The 23,466-nt window shown below is 31.6% G+C and overlaps 2 protein-coding genes across 2 annotated transcripts; one reads left to right on the top strand and one right to left on the bottom strand.

The window, feature by feature from the left end:
- Nucleotides 1-3,787: 3,787 nt before the first annotated feature.
- Sas-6 (Spindle assembly abnormal 6) lies at nucleotides 3,788-8,679 on the bottom strand. The gene is made up of 2 exons (XM_014356482.2): nucleotides 8,245-8,679; nucleotides 3,788-7,507 (listed from the first exon to the last, which is right to left on the bottom strand). The coding sequence occupies exons 1-2, from the start codon at nucleotides 8,458-8,460 to the stop codon at nucleotides 5,645-5,647; spliced, it is 2,079 nt and encodes a 692-aa protein (XP_014211968.2). The 5' UTR covers nucleotides 8,461-8,679; the 3' UTR covers nucleotides 3,788-5,644.
- On the top strand, nucleotides 5,169-18,229 carry LOC149373248 (uncharacterized). The gene is made up of 4 exons (XM_089597638.1): nucleotides 5,169-5,526; nucleotides 15,308-15,464; nucleotides 15,913-16,000; nucleotides 16,829-18,229. Exons 1-4 carry the CDS (start codon nucleotides 5,490-5,492, stop codon nucleotides 18,227-18,229), a joined length of 1,683 nt encoding a protein of 560 aa, XP_089453764.1. The 5' UTR covers nucleotides 5,169-5,489.
- Nucleotides 18,230-23,466: the final 5,237 nt, after the last annotated feature.

Below are 23,466 nucleotides of genomic sequence, written 5' to 3'. Positions count from 1 at the left end.
ATCTTAGATAGGGAGATTGGTTAGTGATACTTGTCCAGTGGAGGCTGTCCCGTTGGCTCAAGTTTTTTTTTCCTTTATAGCTGTTATAGGTTTGCCCAGCGCAGACCTTGGAGAGGATCAGTGATTCCTGGTTGAATGCTTAGAGTCGAAAGGGTAATATAGAGTCGTCGGTCACCGGGTTTCCCAGCCCTGCGAAGAACAACTCCGCAGGTGACGTCTGCCAGTGAATAGCTGACTTGGTTTAATAGTGCCCGTCTTTTAGTTGACGAATCGCTTCCGGAAATGGTAATAAAAATGTATTTGTTGGCAAGGTAGTTTACACTAAGGTGGCCCCTAAAAAGAACCGATGAAATTGATGGTTAAGTAGGGAACGTAAATACTTATAATGGCCCTAAAAAGCGCCAGTTGTGAAACTTCCAGGCTATTCTTTATTATTATTCCTGATGATGAAGAGCTGGCTACGGGTTGCTTGATTCTTACCCTAGGAGTCTCGATGTACGGAGACTGTGATGGAGGGAGGTACGCCGCTGACCAAAGAATATCTCGTCTCGGGTCGTTCCCCGGATAACCAACTGCTCAATTGCTCATCTTTAGACGGGAACATGTGGGTAAGCGCGTTGGGGACGTGACTACCAAGAAGGTAGCCGTTGTGGCTTCCCGTGCCCATCAGAGCTGTTTTTCCTTGCTTACATTTGTAGCCACAAATTCTTTAACTACACCAGGTGGGATGGTGGGACTGCCACACAACTCTGAAGAGTTGGTGCAGATTGTGCTCTGGCTAGATATGTCTCCTGGTATTCTGGCAGAGACGGCATCGGTTGGAATTAATTTATTTTTCTTTGATCGCACTCGTCGAGATTCAGGGTGAAGGGACACTTGGGTTCCTTCCCCCTTAGAGAAGAGTGTCGTCCGTAACCGGGATACCCAGCTGCAGGACTATCACCAGCATTCTCTGAACAGTTTGATGAGCTGCCGTAGCTCGACTGTACAGCTAACGATACGCTCCGGCGTATTCTAACCACACTTATTTAATTATGTTGCAGGTAGCTTCGATTTTATGTCGACGCCACCTAGCGGATTTTACTGAACTAAAGTGAAAAGCTGGCGTATTTTTGCAAAACTTTGAGCTCATTTATTGCTATTGTTATTAAATTTTTTAAGATAAAAACTATACTAAAACCATCTAGGAAGTATCATGAATCAGTGTGCAAAATTTCAGCAAAATCGGTTCAGTAGTTTTCGCGGTTAGCGATTACAACGGTTTTAGCGACTTTGCTTTATATATTAGTAAGATAAAATAAAAAAGTGACATATCTATACTTTTGGAAATTGATTTTCGGATAAAAGATAAATTGTAAACTTGCCGCAAATAGCACAATGCCAACTTTTTATCTTTTATCTTGTAGATTAGTTGCGGCTGGTTTACAACGAATTACATGGCTCTACTGTAAATTGTAATAATTATTTGGATCAGCACCATCTAGCGTTGCGGATTTTTGAACTAAAAAGTGGTTCTAAACTTCTGAATCAGAGCGTTAGCGCTTACAGCCATTTAGTCTATTATAAACCAGCCGCAACTAATCTTATAGATAGAAGATAAAAAATCGACGTTGTCAGTGTTATTTGCGGCAAGTTTACAATTTATCTTTAACTCGATAATCGATCTCCAAAAGTATAGATATTTTACTTACATGATTTAATAAAATTGACTATATGGTACTACATCGTAGTGATATTACTATAATTACTACACACAACTTAACGTATATCTTACACCGTGCTCTTTTTACCACTTTACCTGCAGAATGATAAAATCGTATTCCGCGAATGCTGCCAGCAGTTATGTTACGTAGGTCGTTGTAACGCCGCATGGTCGGGCACTCGGGCGGCGCGCGAGCGTCAACCTGGATTTCGCACACACCTAGAGATAAATTTGTGAAAAGGTTTTGAGTATAGTTGCAAACATTGATTCAGAAGTGAATGTTTCTGATAACTGTTATTTTTTATTGATGGATCGGGAGGATCTGGAAAAACATTTTTACATGAAACTCTTTGGTTCATATTATAAGGAAATAATAAAAAAGTATGTACTATGGCATTTACTGGTATAGCAGCTACATTACTACCAGATGGGAAAACACTTCATAAAATTTTCTATTTACCAGTACCTATGTTTTTAGATTCTTCATCAAATATGAAATTAGAATCACGAGAAGCTGCTTATTTAGAAGAAATTGATATTTTCATTTGGGATGAGGCACCAATGGCTCCGAGGTATTCTATCGAATTGATCGACCGGCTTTTACGGGATATCATGAATGTTGACAAAATATTTGGTGGTAAAATTTTTGTTTTAGGAGGAGATTTCAGTTTCACATATTTCATTTTTATTAAACGTTGGAGATGGAAAGTTGAACGATGCTTATGATAATGTGAGTTTAGCTCATTTTACTGATACTTGTATCACAGCACATGATGCGGGTATTGTAGAAGATATGTATGGTGAAATTTTCCGTTCAAAACATTATAGAAAAGCAATAAGTTCTGCAGTAAGTATTGTCCCCTAGGAATGCTGATGTAAATGAGATCAACGAGAAGATTGTCACTTTACTTGACGAAGCAACAGAAACAATATATACGAGCGTCGATAGTACAGACAATTGTGATAATTCTGGTTTTGATGATGTATTACTGCCCGAGTATCTGAGTACGTTATCTCCACCATCGCTCCCTCCTCATACATTGAAGTTGAGAGAAAATTGAATAGTTATGCTTATTCGAAATCTCAACATTAGTGAAGGATTACGTAATGGTACCAGGTTATTACTTTTAGAACTCCGTAGTAATGTATTAAAATGTGATATTTTAACAGGTGACAAAACAGGAGAAGTAGTATTCCTTAATCGAATCACATTATATTCCTCAGAAACTGACTATCCTTTTCTATTCAAAAGAAGACAGTTCCCAATTAAATTAGCTTTTGCAATGACTATAAATAAAGCGCAAGGACAGACTTTTCACAAAATTGCTATTGACTTAAGAAAAGAAGTTTTTAATCATGGGCAACTATATGTTGCATTATCGCGTGTACGCTCATGGGCCTCATTGAAGACTTATTCAAATTGTCCTGATGTAAAGAGTATCAAAAATTATGTTTATGGTGAGTTACATATGTAGGCATCGTTTTTTGTTTTTGTACATTTGTATATTTTAATTTTTAAACGTACAGTTCATGTATATGTATACTAAATCAGATTGTCGTTTTTTTTGGTCACAAACTTAAATGCATACAATGTTTTAAAAACTTTAATAAAACGTCGTTCTTAAACCTTTATAACGTTGTACAATGAGGTTGCCATAACGTTATAAAAACGTTGTAGAAACGTTGTAAAAACGTTGAAAATGACAGATTTTTCTAAGTAAAAATTAAATCCGGAAAACTTTTAAGTTATTGTGAGTGTAATTTGTAGCCAAATGAGATATTACCATTTGGATGGCAATACTCAAAGTAAGGGGTTGAACTAAATTATCAAAGTTTTCAGCTATAATTTTATTTATTTTATTTGTTCAAATGACGTTAGAACTTTTACAACGTTATGGCACCCTCATTTTGCAGCATTTTGAAGTTTTATATAACAACGTTTTTTCAACATTCTTTAAACGTATTATGCTATTACAGATTTGAAATCATTCCAATTAACCTCAAGTGGTTGAATAAAGTTTTGAAAAACATGATGTGCCGATGAAAGGTTTCCTTATATTATTATATGCATTTGCATTCGTCCTTTATTTTAATATATACATCCCTTCAAGATATTTATTATCATAGTATTATTTTTTCCTGTATCTTATTATATTACGTAGCCAATAATAGCTTGTAAAAACGCTCAAATAGTCCAAATTAAGCTTCCGTTTGACAAGCTTGGAATTTTTCCTTTTTTATAGCTACGTTAGATATATTTTCATATGCCGATATATCACTGAACCAGCCCTTAAAAAAACATTCTATATTTTGGTGATCAACAGGCCATATAACATAAAATATACTCTACTCGAGAATCAGGACTGCAAATCATTTTGTATCCCAGATGTCAATGGATATCTATACTTGAGCATTAATTTATCGAGATACGCGTAGAAGCTGAAAAACTTGTCACATCTGGATTGTATCTGGATTTTAATTTTATCAGTTTTGTTGGGACGTATTTTTTTATGGTCGGTCAGTCCAATTCCTCAAGAAAGTATATCTATATTCACCGTATACATAAATACGCATACAAAAGGAATCGGACCAAGCAATTGACCACAAAAAAAATGTACCCATTGTTCCAAACACGCTATTACGCCTTATGTACACCTTATATATTTGTAAACCCAGCGGTAAGATATTTTCGGGCAGGTTCATCAGCGATTCTGCAGGCGCAGGCTGAAAAGGGTAAGACTAAACTATCATCTAACCTTAGCTTACTAAGCATACAGCCTCACTCATTTCAGGGTCACTTAATCTATGAAACCGTCCTTAGACCTGCCCGAAAATATCTCTGGCGGGTGTATATAATTAACATTTGTATGATATTTTAAATATCACTCATGTTATTTGTCATAATCATTAAAGTCTACGCGCGCGGTACGCGCGCTAAGCATTTTCTAGTTTAATAAAGTGGCCAGTAGGTGCCCCGAGTTATTTGGTGATTGGCACTTATGTTGTTTAGTCGTATTTTATTATATAATGAAGTGGCCAGTAGGTGCCCCGGGTTGTCTAATGATTCGCGCTCGCATAATTAATTTGACTGTTTAGGGGAACACGTAATGGGGTTAAATAGTTCATAAAAAATTGGGTTATGTGGTTAAAGGCTTTGAGGGCTAAGGGGTTAAATACTTTAGGGTAATTGAGTTTAAGAGCTTAGGTTAAAATTTTCTGATTTTCCCGAGATTCTGGATCCACTTTTGAATTTTGTCCCAATCGTACTGAACTGTGCTGCTTACTATCGATAGAGCCAATTCAGTTCGATTGGTACATCGGAAATAATTTGCTATGTAGCTCTGGCGAAGACACGCGTGTGTCGCGTGTGTCAATCACCTAACCTCTCGCACGTGTGGTGTATGCAACCTTACAACACATCGTATGCGGGGAACGAGATTATGAGCCATCTAATGTGGCTCCAAAGATCTCGACGTACACAGGCAGTTACGCACTCGCACGAGTGCGCAGCACAAGTTGTGAGTCGCGTGTGTAAATAGAGGTCTTTAGAGCTACAACAGATGGCTCATAGTCTCGTTCTCCGCGCACGGCGTGTCGAAAAATGTTTTGTACAACATTATCATTTTCAAATTCAGGAGCTGTGTAGTGAATAAGCCGATTGAATTATTTATTTTGATTGGAATTCATTAAATGTCATTTATCGGGGCAGTAATGCTCATATAATTGATTTTATGCATTCAATCTGATATTTGATCACTCTGCTTGAATCTAATTTCCATCAATTACTATGTCAGAAGTCACAAGTTTGATTCCACAAGTAACAAGTATGTACAGATATAAGTTATCTTATCTATAAGTAAAAAACTAACACTCTTTATATACTACATAAAAAAATGAAAAAGTTCTATTAATTTAAAAGTAAAGAAAACATCTTCTCCGTTATTAATTTTGTAAGGTTTTGGGAAAGTAAGAAGACGGTAGTAGAGGCTTATTAAACATTGTTCGTTTTAAACCACCTAGGTGCGTATTTGACGAATTTTTGGGCTTCAGGGTGCCACTATTCATCGCAACTGTAGACACAGGTCCGTTGATGTCTTCGTTCCCATCTGATAGCATCATTGTGTTGGCGCTTGTGAGTTTGTTCTGAGAGCCTGCGCGCTCGATTGGCGTACTCGTGAGCTGATTACCAGACTTAAGATTCGTGATGATGGATGTCAGGTTGTCTGTCACACCAACACCTGTAGATCTAGATGTGCCCCTGGCAGAGGGCAGATGTAAATTTGAGTTCGGGAGAGCAATGGAATTGCGCAGCGTTAGTCCCGATAGGGTAGCCAGAGGCTGCGGAGCGCCCGTAGCTGTGTTGCAGCCAGCAGAAGCTCGTGGCTCGAATCGATTAGTCATAAATTTGTTCGTTCTCGGCAACGTAAGCTGAATCGACGAAGGCAGCGCAATCGGGGCAGTCGTTAAGACTGTCGTGGCACTCTGCAAAGGCGTGTGCACATCTGCTAGTCGACGGTTTAGCCAGTTAATCACGTTGTCATTATTCTTGATGGCCTTCTCTTTTTCTTCCAGTTGAGCCTGCAGCGATTCAGCTTGGTTTTTCCATTTTTCTACCTCGGCTATGGCTTCACGGCTTTCCTTGGCAAGTATCTCAACTTTGCTCTCCAGCTGGCCTATTTCGATTTGTTTGCTGTTAAGTAGTCGCTCCTGTTCCAAAGCTATGCTCGTCCTCAATTTGAGCTTAGACTTAACGGAAGCAAGTTCGATTTGTAATTTGCCAATTATTTCGTTGGCTTTGATTAGTTCATCACTAATATTTTTGAGCGATGCCTGTTTTCGCTGTAGCTGTGTGTCCTTCTCAGATAACAGCTCCTCCAGTCGCTGCTTGCTCTCCTTTGTCGTTTTAATCATATCAGCGTGCTTATTGATCAATACTATTTTGTCCTTCAGCTCTTGCTCTAGCACAGCAACCCTTGTAGACAATACATTTACGGATTTGTCTTTTTCATGATAATCAGTATCAAGCTTAGCATTTTGTCTTTTCGTCACAGAAAAGTTGCGCTGAATAAAGTTCAAATCTTTATCCAGCTCCTGGATACGTTTGCTCTGTTCTGCATTAGTTGCCTCTAAGAGCAACTGTTTTTCCTTATAGCTTGCATTTTGTGTTCTTAACTCAGCAAGATCAAAATGTAATTGCTTAACCAATTCGCCATGCTTGTACTCCAGCTCCATTTTTTCTTTCTCCAGTTCATTTTGCCACTCTAGCTTTGCTTGCGTCAGTCTATTCTTTTCCTGAATTGTCTGCTGAGATAAGCTTAATTGGAGCTGAGTTTTTTCGGTGATACATTTTTGCTCATATTGTTCAAACTCTTTACATTTTAGTTCCAGTTTGTTTGACAGTTCACTCAATCTCACTTCTAAACTAGCGGTGTCTCTATCTTTTTGTACAACTGATTCTTTTAAACTTTTTATTTTAATAGCCATGTGAGTTTTAAGATCAGAATCGTTGGCAGGTGCAATATTTAAGCTTAGATGGCAAAGGTGTTTAAAATTATTAGTCTCTACAAGCTTGAATGACCAATCACTACCTTCTTCTGACAAAAGAAGTAAAAATTTAGATGTTTTTGATACAGCTGATGATTGTGAAATACATTGTTCCAGAAGACATATCAACTGTGTTGCAAAATTGTCAAAATCTACTAAGAGTCCTTGCTGTGCTTTTAACACTTTGAAGTCATCATCAGTTATGAACAATGAATACAAAAAACATGGATCATTGTCATCTGCCAAAAGGACACAAAGAGCCTGCAAAATTAATATGCGAAATTTAATACATGCAATCAAAAGTTTTCTAGGGAATAAGTTTCTAAATCTATTATTCTTTAGTCTTTCAACATAGAATTATATAAGGTCAATATTTTTTTTATTTTAATTCTCTAGTGTTATTTACTTTATTGTTGAAGCAAATCAAATTGGATCTTTATTAGTTAACTAGAAAAACCAACATTACTTGTCAATGCATGTATTCATTAATCTTCCTTAAATAATTCAATGATCTGAAATGATAATTCAGTAACATAATGAAATTTCCCAAAACACAAACAGCATGAGATACATGAGAAGTATATGAAGTTAAGCGAGAACTGAAAATAGATAAGCAGTTGGATTTAATCGAAAAAATACCAATTTTAATGCAGGTAAGTACAAAGGCATTTACATATGTTTTATTTTTTTTATTCTAAGTCATAAAATCAATTACATTCATCGTGAACAAATAAATTGGGGAGAGAATCATTTATAGACACTGCATTTCATGTTACTGCTCAATGCTGTGACAAATGAAGCAGTGCTCAAACTAGGTTTACTTGTGAATGGTCCAGAAACATTGAATACAATCAATAATACTAACAAATAACCAAAAATGTACACGTGAATTAGAGAATTACAATAATCGTTTAACGACGTTGTCTTAATATTCAACAAAAAATTCGATATATACGTTCCTTCCAAAGGTCCCGTATACTTAGAATATTGTGATTTACCTTGCGACAAACGGGACTGAGTCCTGCGTGTATCTCAACATTAACACGTAACTCGCGCTGGCGCTCCTCTTTTTGCTGCTGTTTAACGTAGACCCGCTGGATCTTAGAGTAGATGACTTCAACATTGTTAAGCTGGAGTCCGGCCTCGCTGCCAGCGATAACACCTCCTACGATCGTGTTAAGAAAATTCATGCTAACCACAAAAACAATTGACATGCACTTTAGAGTTCCCTGTGTGATTTTTTTTTGTAATTATACCCGGTTGACGGAAACATTCGACGTTGTCCGTCGTACAATAATAAAACACACACGCGTGCACGCATAATTGAATCACAATCTAAAAAAAACCATCGTAAATGTTACAACGCTTGGCGTAGAAAAAAATCCGACCAATGCGGAGTACTATAAAAATATGATTACGTAAGGGCGCGGGTACATGGGGCGGAATGGCAGAAATGGCTAGCGTAACCGTAACGTCACAGCGACTCACGCGGAAAGATAAAAGAATACTTCCACTCCCACTGCTATACTTTCTTGAGATTTGTTCGGCTTTCCAACCGTTGGATGGGATCGAAACCTGATTATCCGAATCCCAAGTTATTAAAACATTTAAAAAGTTCGGAAAGTTCGGAAATGAATCCGGCGTCTTATTTGATTTCCGAACTTTCCGATGTTTCCGAATGTTCTGAAATCATCGGAAAGTTCGGAATTGGAACTTTTTTGAGATTTCACCTAAAAAGTGCTTTTTAGCCTATTATTTTGCAAATTAACTGCCAATTTATTTCAAAACACGTAAGTAGGAGCAATTTAACTATAGTAGTCGTGTTTATATTTAAAAAATCGGACTCAGATTTCAGAAGCACAATCGGTTATTGTCAGTTTTATGACATGTTTTGAGTGTTATAACCTGAATTATACTTTCACTAGCAGTGATGTTTTTTTAAAATAATACTTGTCTGTTTATTATTGACGATGCTTGAAAACAAAAAGTATTAATGTATAATACAATGTACAAGGATAAATATATTGTGACTTAAAATACAGCTTGTGAGTCCTATAACTGTAAGATTGTCAACATTAGCATTGTTTACATTGGTTTGTATGTACCGTATTAAATCTGTTTAATATTATTTTAACAAGTATTAGTACTTTTCATTCAAAATACATTCTGTTTATATAAATATTAACATTTGTTTCTATTCACTTAAATTTTGCTGGCTTAGTATTTACAAAGTACTTTATAAATGTCTGTTGTAAAAGTATTGTTGTAATAAAATATTCGTTTAAATTAGTAAAAGCAAACCTATCGCAAAGTAGTATAAAAATATTACATAAATATATGTAAACTTTTTTTTATTAGTAATATTACGATTCGTTATATTTTCAAACTTCATACCACGTAAATAAATATTTTAATGATATACATATCAAGCGTATATATATACGCTACGTAGCGTCTATAGAACTCGCCGGCTTACTAAGAGTGATAGAGATCGTTATTATTAACATCTTTAAATACTATCAGATACTAGTACAGGCAGAAAATATAGAAACATATCCCTTCACATAAAAGGACGTGTTTCTATATTTTCTGGTACAGGCTACTATAGAGGCGTTATGTGTATTAGACTATCAGAACTGGTTACTTTTAAGAAAGGTTATGACAGCTTGCTAAATTTGTACATTACACTCTTTTCAAAATTTTAAATTACAATTTTCGTTAGTTTTGTGACACAAACTATTATTTAATATTTTGCAAAAGCATTTACACGAAAATTGCTTTTACACTATCTTTATTGTATCATGCATTTTATTAATATCTTATTCATATTTATGTAAGTAACTAGTTCTACAATTTTAAAACTTAGTCAAGTTACAAATATTTATTTATATCTTGAATTTGAAGCTCTTTTTTAACAACATATTTATACTATAGATTTCAAAACTCATTGGTACATACACGCTATCGATACTTGAATAGGTACCGTTTTACATTGACTGTATAAGTAATGAAATACAGTATTAAGCCAAACATTCTTAAGAGATCATGAGTGTATATATATATCCGAAGAAAATTTGCATGCATGACCTTATCGAGAATATCCCTATTTAAACACCTGGGCTGAAATTTTATATTATTAATTAAGTCATTTGAGGTTTCTGGTGAAATCTCATAATTTAATCTGTCTCATCCTCATGCTACTTTCCCATATACTTTTATTACGTGACTGTTTTTTTTTAACTAGCCATGAACAGATAAAAGTCTTCGTAATGAAACAAAATTGCTTATCAGACGTTTTTCATAAGAACCCTACCCTCTAAAAATCCATATGTCCTCTCGAAATTTTTGTTTTAATCTGGGAGTCAAAACACGTTTATATTTTATGTTGAGGGTGCTGAATCGTATCCGAAAACTGTTTGATCCTATTACATGCGGAGGTTATATATATGTCAGAACCTCAAAAAACTAGTAACCTTAAGAAAAATTGTAGGTTTAGTGTCTACTTGAATGAACTATAAGTTCAATTTAACTCCTGTGGTTGCGAAAGTAGAATGTAAGACTAATGCAGGAATCTGCCGAAATCATAAAATAACGATTGTATAAAAAAAAGAGTCTTGTCTAGGATATCACAATATTTTTAGAACGAAGTTCTTCATCGCGGGTTACGGTGGGATACATACTTCCCGTGTATTTCCTGTGAATGAGGATGGTTGGGAACGGGGACCCATCAGCCAGAAAGTGTAAGAAAAACACGTGCACTTTTAGGAAAGAGGGAGCACGGAGTACCGGTGGCGACACACACAGAGAGAGCGCCAACCAGCGCATATACCTATCTAGAGTGATAGAATTAGCTTTTCTGTAAAGGAAATTCTGATTGAAAAAAAAAAAAAAAAATATTACTCGCTAGGAAATTGTATTTAAAAAAGATTGCAATACTTTTTAACAGCTAAAAATGTCAGTAAAGGCCCCCCAAAAATGGTAAATATGGCAAAAACAGGTCTTTTTCGTCTACATAAAAAACTAAAGACGGTACAGAAAAAAGTTTTGAATGAAAAAAGATGCGCAATTTCAAAACCAAAAAAATGCGACCCGCAGAATTGAAATTGGTTGAGCCGTTTTTTCGCAATTTGCAAAAAACCGTCATTTTTTGCCATTTTTTCGAAATTCAATAACTTTTGTTCTAATGATTATTCAGAGCTGAAATTTAGAAAAAAGGTAGGGATTATAGCTCCTAACATGCACATCAAATTTTAGAATGGATGTGGTTAAGCTATACACTGGAAAAAAAATTTCGTCAAGTCGAATAAACGCATTTATTTGTAATTGAGTTATTTGAATCAAATAAATATTCATATGTTTTAATTATTAATTATTTGTATTGACTAAATGATTATTTGTTAAGATGAAAAATTTAATTTTGATAAATTTAAAAGTATTTTATTGATTCAAATCAATCATGCATGTAAAAACAAATAAATCATTTAGTCCAACCAATAACTTTGTTATGCAAGTGAACTAAATATTTATTCAAATTAAAAAATTATTTTGTTTTTTCGATCATACTCGATGTAAATATTTATTAAAAACAAATAAATATTCATAAAGAGAATATTTAAATTTTGTCAGTTCTATAAAGAAATATTTCTTCGATTAAAATAAATACTTAGTTGAACTGATACCTCACACTACAATGCAGATAAATGAATACGAACACATAAATCGTTTCATCCATTCAACAACTTCGTTATGCGAGTCCTCTTAATATTCATTCAAACCAAATAAATATTTTGTAGATACGATGAGAGTGGATGCAAATATTTATTTGATTCAGATACACATTTCTGGGCTCGAACAAAAATTTTTTAAGAGAATTTGTAGTTTTATTTTTGAGAAGAAATATTTCTTTAAGTGAAAAAAAATATAGTTCAACTGATACCTGACACACTTTACTGCATTCGCATAAATATTTGTTTGAATTAAATAAGCCTTTCATACAAATACAAACAAATAAATCGTTTCGTCCATTCAATAACTTTGTTATGCGAGTGAACTAAATATTTATTTAAACCAAAGCAATATATGTATATTCGATGAGATTGGATGTTAATATTTATTTGGTCCAGATACACATTTACTGGAATCGAACAAATATTTTTTAAGGGAAATTTCAATTTTTGTTATTTTTATGACGAATTTTTTTCTCATTTCTAATAAGTGTTTTGTTAAACTAATACCTTACATACTGTAATGTATCTGAGCAAATGTTTGTTAGATTAAAAAACATTATCTGTACCTGACCGTGAAGTAATTTTATTAATAAAATGTTTGTGTTAAGGTTCTCTTCTGAAAGATACATCCATTGAAGCTGTATTATTTATTTTACTAATATTTTTATTTCAAAAATACTTATGCGGTAATATTACAGATACATTTGAATAAATGCTTATTCAATTCAAATACTCATGTTTATGAATATAAAAAAATTACAACTTTATTTCTTAAAAAATTGTTATACTGAAAAAAAAATTATTTTTACTTGATCCGAATTAATATTTCGTACTCTAAATATGCTATTCAAATATTTATTTAAATTGAATTAATATTTATTAAGAGAAATGTTTTAATATGTACAAGATTTTTACGATACGTAGGCATCTTAGGACTTAGGTCAGCGGAGTACGTGTCAGCTGTCTACGTAGGAGATCCGAGTTCAAAACCAACACCAGTCAATTTTTTTCAGAGCCCAAAAAAATTAAAAATTTATAATTATGTCCTATAACCCATTGTGTATATATATGAGCTAATACATACAGTATATATCTACCCCCATATAAACATATGCATATAATAATGTATTAGATTGTAAGTTATATCTATATGGTGTACACATACCTATATATAATAAGTTCCTAACTAGCTATAAGTTGTTCCCAACTAACATACAAAATATTATGTATATACATATATAAAATATACCTATAATTATAATATGTACATACCTTATACATTTACCGCATAATATACAATTACTATATAAACCATAACTCCCAAAATATAACGATAATATACATATGTTTACTGTAATTAACCAAATATGACCGCATAATTATCTAATAGAATATTTCGACAGTTTTAATATTATTTTACATATTTGCTTACTTAATTTAAATATGTGGTTATTCAGCTCAAATAAATATTTATGTAATAAATAAATGTAATAAATAAATGTAATAAATAAATGTAATGTATTACATTTATTTATGTAATAAATAAATGTAATAAATTTTAACCTTACACTATCTCGTTGAATAACTCTTTATCTGGGTTAAATATACACCTATTCGAACAAAAGACAATACAAGGTTACGAAATAAATAAATATTTATTTATCTCTAATAAGCATTTATTTAACTCTATCAAATACTTATTTAAATTAATTATTGGATGTAGTTGAAATGAATTAACATTTATTTGATTCTAATAAATATTTTATAACAATAAATACATGTGAAATATCATTAAGTAAATATAAAATTAAATTGAATATGTATTTCATAATTTTGAGAATGCGAAGAAATTAATGTACATAAATATTTATTTGCTTCAAATAAATCTATGTATTATATTTAAATAAATTATTTATTTTTTTGTATTTATATAAATGATTTATTTGATTCAAATAAAATTTATTTGTGAGGACGAAATTTTTTTTTCAGTGTACCAGCTGACCAGATACCAGCAGCCTGCCGCTGAACCTACTTACCTTTACAACAGATTAACGCTCCGCACATTAATCGTGGCCAAGAGCACGTGCATGAATTTATTCATCTTTATTAGTGCACTGTGATTCCTATAATTAAAACGCAATCATTCAGTTGTATTCAACCTCAGTAAATAATACAGCCCAAGCGGAAATAATTTTGTGTGATAAGTTGGTAATAATTATTTTTAAAAATTAGTAGAAAATGTGAAAAAAAATAACAGTTTTTAATGTCTAGATTTGAGACAAGTAATAAGACTTAGTATTTAAAATTGTCTGTTACAAGTTATTATTAAAACTATTTGATACTTATTATATTAGTTATTATTTTTTTTTTTTTGCCAGATCGAACTATACAACAGTGCCCATAAAAGTTATTATTTTCTATTATTTTTTATTTATTTGTTCTCATCTGATATAAAATATGAAACAATAAAAATAATCTATTATTAACAATTACTAACAGCTATTAGTTTTTGACAAATCTTAAAAGTCAAGTATTAAACAGTGATCATTAATCATAAAAGTTGTTTCTAGTCACTACTTTTTTGGATATTTCTATAATTATATTCATGATGAAAAAAAAGAGATACTAAAAAGTAGTAATAAATGATTACTAATAATAACACTTATTGAACTTTATTATAGTTTCAAATTAGGACTTTACAAAATATTATTAGTTATTTTTTTTTTTTTTCTTTACTTAATCACAAAATATTTTCCGCTTGGAAGTGTAGAACTTTATAGTGAGCAAGGGTGTACCGAGTAATAATTGTTTTTAGATTAATCTTTTTTTTTTGTTATAGTAGAATACCCAATAAACCACTTATTCGGGTTTAGCAACCACTATAATAAGTAGTCGATCAAGTTACATCCTTATAGACTTATACGTTTTAATTAATTTTTATTTTGCAGAAAAATTTAACGTTCCGGTAGAATCTTTCGGTATAAGATGGTTAATATAAATGATTAGGCATAAAAAAAATTTTTTTCAATGCTCTCTATCAAAAACTTGAATAATGCAATTTCTGTATCTACACAATATATATCATAAATCGATGTAAATTAATTTAATGAAAATGATAGAAAAAAACTGTAATATCGACCAAAAGTCGTGTTCCGGATTTCTTGTATGTATACGTGACCTTATAAATAAAATAAGACCTGTGTGCTACATATCAATTTCTTCTGAAAAATATAGGACTTCTTTAAATATTGTAAATAGATTAACTCAAATCATATTATTGAAATTTTGTATTATTTAAAGTACTAATGCTTATTTGTTGTATGTTTGTTTTTAGCAACTTGTGGCGTAAACATGAATAGGTCTACAAGAATAAACTGGGAAGGTTTCTCCAAATTAAGGGATGATGACACTTTAAAAATAGTTGCAGCAATGTGCAAGTCATGTAAACAACTGTTGCACACTCCATGTACAAGAACGTTTGAGTCACACAGGTCATACCAAATTATATTGCTAACTTTTTCTAAATTTCCTTTACCGACTTTATTTGGATTTACTTTACTCTGTTGTTACTTCTAACTGTGCTTATCGTATGATGATAACTGTAATGAAGGGTGCAATCGTTTTTACAATGCACATCGTACACACTATTTAATCTTGTCTTACATCCTACAATTAAAAAAATTACAAATATACGAATTTATAAATGTACTAAAAAGCCAAAAGCAATTATCTGTTACAAGTGAAAACTTCTTACATGGGAGCAACTGAATAATAGTGTCTATAATGTTAATAATTACTAAGTGTTTTTGCTTCCCCTTTTATTGGTTATACTCAATAGTTTTATTTTCGACTTTTTAATACATTATTTAAAACATGTATCAAAAATTTTATTCTTTTTTTTTCCAAGTTATAACAAACGTTTAAATGTACTTTTAACAGACGATCTTGCAAAGATACAGCTTTATCTCATGCCGTTCACTGCGAAGTCATTAATGAATCGATGGAAGTTGATGACTTACATAAAGAGGTTTGGAAATATGTCTGGCTTTTTTGTTTATACCGGTTTCCGTTAATAACAGTTTATAATTATTGTATATTGCAGGACTAAAATTATTATTTTTTAAGGAATTATTTTCGCGATATATTTAGCAAACTATTGGAAACATGTCAAATAACATTTTTTTTTTTTAAATATTTTGTCATTCATAAATACTGTATTTATTAAATTAATTAAGTAATTCAGTCCTCAATTTACATCATATCGTTAACATTATTAAGTGTAGTGAGATAGTGTTGTAACGTACAAGATAATAGGTTGTTGAGGTATGGGCTGTTGATTATAGACCCTTAACTAACGAGTAGAGTATAAAGGTTAAGACGCTTGAGCGTTCCAATCAATTTAACAATAGTTGTTCTCTGTAATGTAAAAGTTGTCAAACGAGCTACCCACTTTTGCTTCATACCACGTGATTATTTTCATAAAAAAGTATGTTACTGTCAGATGTTAATGCTATTTTATATAACTGTTTGCTGTTGTAAAAATAAATGTTACATTTATTAGCAAATAAAAAATTATATGTTTATTACTATTTACTTACTACAGGTAGCTTACGTTTGTTACGTAAGATCAGATCATAAATAACAGTTTTTAAGTCCAGTTTTTTTTCTGTTATATTAATGAACAAATAATCCACCTCATGTATACACGTCGTATGACATGAAAACGATTGTGATGACATGCTCTCTAAACAAAATATATTATTCGCTTATAGAATTTCTTGCATAATAAGTTTTGATTTTGTTAAATAGTAAAAACTATTTACGATAATGAAGAATCAAATTGTTTTTGTTTTAGGTAAGACATCCTACATCAGAAATAGACGACGTTTACGATAAAACAAATTTGTTGCACCGGGAGTTAGCTAAATTTTTCTTTACAGGGGGTATACCTTTTCGTCAGATAGAAAATCCATACCTTACCAGTTTTATAAGATTGTTGAGAGACTTCAACATAGATTACAATCCTCCGACTAGATCATTTTTTGGCAACAATGTACTGCAACAAGTTCACGATAATGTATTAAAAGAGAAGAAAGTAATTCTCAACAGTACTGATAGTGTATTATTAGTTGATGGATGGAGAAATAAAAGTGCTAACAAAAAATATTTAGTCTTCTCATTGAGAAACTTTAACACGCACCAGACTTTCTTGTCGTTCGTTGATACGTCAACGGAGAGAGAGGATGGAGATAACTTAGCTGCTCATATCAATGATGCCATCGATTTTGCTAAAACTACCTACAATACTAACGTATATTGCGTTGTTACTGATAATGACAGTAAAATCAAAAAAGGAGTACAACTTTCTCGTACGGCCAATGCCAACAAATTGTGGCAATCTACTTGCTCATCACACAGCGGCAATTTGCTTCTCAAATCTTTAGTTGACCCAGACCTTATGACGATACTTCGAGAATTACTAGGAGTATTCAAAGAACCAAAACTCGAATCATTGCTGATAAGAAAAGGTGGTACGAAACTCCAAAACTATCCTGATACACGATTTGGTTTCTTTCGAAATACATGTCTCAGCATATTAAAGAATTTACAATTACTTAAAGAATTATGTACTGCTGGAGATAGTTATATAAAAAAAGACATAACGGATCTCGTGTCAAGTGAAGAGTTGGAAGTTTCATTACGGAAGACAGTTGACTTATTGAATCCAATATGTATATTAATTAACCGTTGCCAATCTCCCGATTGCAATGTAGCGGATTCAACTGAGCTTTGGTTAAGTCTTCGATTGTCAACCAATGAACATAATACACTCATTTTGAATAGAATTAAAAAGGCGATAAGCGACGTTGTATATGCAGCTAATTTTATTCATCACAAATATGAAGGACAGTTATTGAACGAAGATCAAAGAAAGATTGCCTTGAATTTCTTAAAAACAAAGATGACCATGGAAGAAAAATCAGAATTAGATGCATATTACGAAAAGATAGAAAGATATTGTAATTATAAAGAAAAGTGTATCAATCCTCACTCCTACTGGAGTTTAGTGGGCTCATCTCTACCAAATCTATCAAGGTTTTGTATAAAATTAATGTTGATACCCGCATCAACTGCTTTACTTGAAGGCATGTTTTCAAATTGGAGCTACGTACATAATATCTACAGAAATCGATTAGGAGACGACAAATCTGCATGCTTATTAGACGTCTACCACTTTCTCAAACATCATAATTAGGCCCGCATATATTATATTTCTAGCGCTTACTTCTATAGGTAACTAATTTTTGAAAGAATACTTTGTAACATATAATTATAATGAAGTTAAATATTATTGAACATTTTCAAGTAGTAAATTTCAATTATTGCGTAAGCACTAAGCTTTAATTCGTCAAATGTAGGCATCAGTACAAAAGCTTGACGTAACATTAGTTATAATTTTTTTCATTTGTACTAAATATAAATGAGTAAATTAAAATGTCATTATTATAAATATTAATTGAGATTTATATCACCAATTAATAAGTCACTATTATTACTCATTGCTTACTGACAGAAGCGATACATTTTTAAAATATGAATTATGTTGCTTGCTGCGGCATTTACTAATACATTTTCTGTAAATAAGTCAACTTCATTATCACTCATACGTTTACTTCACATTCATCTCGTAATACAAGCGTCATTACTTGACGTTACATATGAAGTTGGCAAATCAAATTATCAAAATTTTTTTAATGCAATAATTCCAAGTTATAAGGGAGACCGGGGTAGTCTGGCCACCCTAACTTTATCACGTTGTTATGAACGACTACTTGATTGTAGAATAATTTAAAAAACGCAAATAAAAGGGGCCGGATGTGTAGAAATAGTATCCAATTTGTTGAGTTATTTATTTATAATAGATGTAGTTTAAATATGAAAAAGTGAATGCGTCTCAAACTGGCCATTTTACCCAGGGCCGGGGTAGAGGTGGCCATACCCCGGGGTACAGTGGCCATCGATTTAAAAGGTTGTTATTTTAAATGTTGCTACTAAACTTACGTCTAAAAATTGAAAATTTATGTAAATTAATAATTACTCACATAACAGATTGATAAATAAATATGTATATCGACATAATTATTTTTCTGTCAGTATACACATAGAATAAAGAGAAATATATATTTTTCGGTATATCGTAACTGCAATTGGAATTCATTCCAGCCTTTATCCACAGTTTTTCTCTTATACTTACGCACCATGACTTATTTTTATTGCACCTTTAATACCGAATTGACTTAAAATATGACTAATTACTTAAGTACTACATAACTTTCACCTGACACTGTTTGTTTTGTTTTGGCTATAAGTACGATTAAAAAGTTTAGGTTAGGATCCGCAGATTAGCAGACTGACTCAGTATTGACGTAAACAACAAACTCGATGGCCACTGTACCCCGGAGAGATGGCCACCACACCCCAAAATAGGACTATTTTAAATTGCTTATAATTATTTTTCTAAATAATATTTGGTAAAATAAAAAAAAGCAGATTGTAGATTGAGGTTCAAACTTTCAATTTGTATCAATTTTGAATCGATTTGATGTATTTTCCGCTTCAGGCAAGTTTAATAATGTAGCTGTTCCTCCAAATTTTTTAACTATCAAATTTAATTATTTAAAAATTTAACAAAAAGTAATTCTATGGTTTTATTTTATTGACGGCATGTAAGTAGAGATATATTTCAATAAAAAAAAAAATATATTACATTTTTATCTCAATTAAATGGTTGAATATATCCAGTGGCCTGTTTACCCAGGTGGCCACGATTACCCCGGTCTCCCTTACATAATATTTTCGTTCAGTACAAACAATGAATGGCTATTTGTAAGTAAACCTTTTGTTTTATTATTACAATTTAACTAGGAATACAATAAATGTCTCATTATTCGAGGTACATTTGAAAGCATCATATATGTAGCGTGACATTTTCGATTTAAGAACTTTCACAAGCTACACCAAAATATATACGGTTTGGCTGAATTTGGGATATGTTTTAGTTCGCTATAAAAAAATAGTTAGAAATTTTTCAGATTTTTTACCACGTATCTTAGCACGTTTACAATGACAAAGTTACAGCTTTAACATAGGCTCTTATGACAATTTTTAAAAAGTTCATATCTTTTAAGCCAGATATACGATTATTAATTTTTTTGGATTAAACTGTTGGTATTTTCATACAGAACAAACGTTGTAAGAAAGAGCATTGTTTACCACGTAGTTATTTGCTATGTAACAAAACACTACTCATTTTTGAGGTTATTGCCATTAGTAACAATTGATATCAAATATATAGTCATAGTTGTAATATTGCACAAACTCGTAACAACCCTTCTAATAATGTATTTAATAGTGCTATCTGTACGTTAACTTTAACTTTTCATAGTCTTAATAATCAATTACAGAAACACTTACAACTACGTTGTATAACGATTTCAATGTGTATACAAAATGTATGATATTTCATTAAAAAATTAATTATTTTTTCTAAAGTGTAAATTTTATTAATTCCGATACAAGTCAACGCCTTCCCTATATTATTTTCCAAAGTTGTATGACTCCATCTGAAATTGTATAAGAGATTCACGTTATGGTGTAAAAAAATACTATTGTTTTTAGTAATTTCACTATAGTTCAATATAAGGGAAAGATATCCAATCCTTTTTTTGTTTGCAGTTAAAATTTGTTGTATTAGATAAATAATATAAAAATAAATACGATTTTATCTGAGTTAGTCTGGTACATTTAGAATTTAAAATAGAAAATCTTTGTTATCATACAAATCGCCGTAATTTTTAGGTTATAAAAAAATTTCACAATAACAATACAGTTACGATTGTCTTAGCATAATTAAAAAGTAACCATAAGTGGCTTTGATAAATGGTTAAATAATAATTTTTTACATATTCTGGAGGAAAACACCTTAATTTTACGAATTTTTTGCATCATTATTTATTGGCTTCGTAAGTTACATTAATATTGATAAGAATAAGGTTGTAAATGCTTATTTTACACATAAAAGCCTACATACACATCAACTATTAGTAGTTTTTGATGAAAAAAAAAAAAAAAAATCACATTACAACTTTTTAAAAATATGTGTCACTCTACTAAAAAATTTTGCAAAACTTTACAACTCCGATTTTTTGGTAATGGTCTATTTCGAAAGGTTGAAGGTTGAAGGATCAAATCACGTTGGAAACTGTTTTTTTTTTTCATTTTATTCGTTAAAGAAAAATAAATAAAATTCAATAAAATTTAAAATGTGTGCTGTAGTGGTGTGGTGGCGTTGTGTGATGCAGAGGGGATTGGAAGTACAGCAAGAGGAGTGGAGCGAAGGGTGAGTCACATACAAAATCCACTTCCATTACACATTTTCTCAAGGTCACCAATCTGAAATCGTTCATTTACTCTGTAGTGTAGAACGAGCTTATAGAAGTATAACTTAAGAAACAAATTTCAACATACAACTGACCACACACACTAACATACAGGAATATTTAGAAAAGTAGTATACTTCGATTTTGGATTTCAGATATCATGTTTCTAGCGTGTTTCCTCCCTATTGCAATCTTTATTTGGAACAAAGCTTTATTTGTAAGGAACCCCAACCCCCCCCTCAAAAAAAAAAAAAAAAAAATTGGGACGAAGAAATCAGTTTCGTCAGTACGATTAACATTATATTCGATGAGGAAAAAAAATCATCATTAAATTTTTATCAATACTTAAGTTACATGCTTTACTCGAAATAATAATTATCATTATTTATAAAAAATTCACTGTTGTGATCCAAGTTTTCGGACGCTTGTGTGGGACGGATGCACGTTCCCGTTGGTAAGTAGCACGTCATTGACAATATAAGCTATCTTCTGTCATTAATACGATGATTATTGTTATGATTTATTTAGTAATAATGTCATAAGCCATAAATAGATATACATGTGTGATCAATTGATTCGTAATCATCATGTGTGTAATTATTCAGGAAAAACTTCTGGATGATTTTAAGGTTAACTGTTGAGATGGTTTATATCCACTAAGTCTTTTTTTTGTAGGAGCCCATGATAGTAATTCAACTACTACAACAATAATATCTTTTTTTTTAAGCTATGAATGGATGTAATTAATATTAAAATTATCGGTTTTCCATACACTAATTAACGTCTGTATGAAATATCTTTTACATCTTGTCTTTAATTTTGGATGGTATCCCTTAACTTTCCTCAACGATATCTTTATATTTTACAGTTAGTGTGACAGACTGTAAAACAAGGAATTTCGCTTATAACATGAGTATTTTTTCTGTTTTTAAACGCTCGTACCATATTTCATCCGATTTTTTCGGTAGCAATCCTGTAAATCTCTTCTTTTTTAACTTCAGATGTTGCTCTACATAAATTTCTAAGAATACAATAAAGCTGTATTAATAGTGTTTCCTGCCATAGTTGCGAAACTCCTCTAAAATTAGTTCATTACATTTTTTTACAACTTGATGTGATTAAAGAAAAAAAAAACACCAAATCAATGACTATAGACATGTCTTAATGAATCATAACACAAGTAAAAAAGCAGTATTTGTGCTACAGTCTATTAAGTAAAGGTGAATTATAAAGAATAAATATCTAAGAATGCAGAGAATACATAGTAGTAAACATACTTAAATATTTATATAAATACTTATTTTATATAAATAGCTATATAATAATAGGATATAAATCAATTAACTATATATTAAAATGAGAATTTTATTTCAGGTGATGAGAAGGGATTGGTTGTTACATGACTGAAACTTTTGTATTTGCTGCAATATTAGCAGAGTCTTGTCAAGAGCGGAAAAATTTAAAAATGAGGTTTCCAATTGTAAATAGTGATTAACTTGAATAAATAAGATTAAAGATAACCACAACTTCCATAGTAATGTAAAAAAAACTTACTTAATTTTTGGGGTCTGCTTGAAAAATGCATTTGGGAAATACTATCCTACTCGAATAAATAATTTATGTAAAAAAAAAAAAAAATTGATTTGATTATAATAAGATTTATCATTTAGTGTTTTATGAAAATTTATGAAAACAATTGAATGCTTTAACGAAATGTATTTCTAAGCTTCAGCAACTGTTTTAATGCAACTTTATTTCGAAATGTTCATACGCAAATTAGTATAAATCATAGAACTGAGTCAAAAAAAATCCATACGGATCGATACGATCGATATACATATTTAAAATTTACCATGAATGTGGCGTTTTGAAACACAATTCATATCATGATATTTTTATTGGGAGTAAAAGGAGGTGGTAGACAGTTTTTCATAGATATGTATAAAATTGAAATTTTTTGAAAAAAATTAATGTGTATTTCAATCAGATGTATGTAGTATTGACAATTTAACGATTTGACAAAGTTATAAGATAACAACATCAAACATTTATA

The sequence above is a fragment of the Copidosoma floridanum genome, unplaced genomic scaffold (assembly GCF_036245765.1).
Source record: "Copidosoma floridanum isolate Cflo_tuat_1 unplaced genomic scaffold, Cflo_Japanese_pri ptg000034l, whole genome shotgun sequence".
Classification (NCBI taxonomy): Eukaryota; Metazoa; Arthropoda; class Insecta; order Hymenoptera; family Encyrtidae; genus Copidosoma; species Copidosoma floridanum.
This window is presented reverse-complemented; position numbering and strand designations above follow the sequence as displayed.

Coding starts and splice junctions, on each gene's coding strand:
- LOC149373248 (XM_089597638.1), top strand. CDS start 5,490: ATGTCAGAAGTCACAAGTTTGATTCCACAAGTAACAA. Junction 15,465..15,912: donor AGAACGTTTGAGTCACACAG/GTCATACCAAAT, acceptor TACTTTTAACAG/ACGATCTTGCAAAGATACAG. Junction 16,001..16,828: donor TTGATGACTTACATAAAGAG/GTTTGGAAATAT, acceptor TTTTTGTTTTAG/GTAAGACATCCTACATCAGA.
- Sas-6 (XM_014356482.2), bottom strand. CDS start 8,460: ATGTCAATTGTTTTTGTGGTTAGCATGAATTTTCTTAACACGATCGTA. Junction 7,508..8,244: donor TCAGTCCCGTTTGTCGCAAG/GTAAATCACAAT, acceptor TTAATTTTGCAG/GCTCTTTGTGTCCTTTTGGC.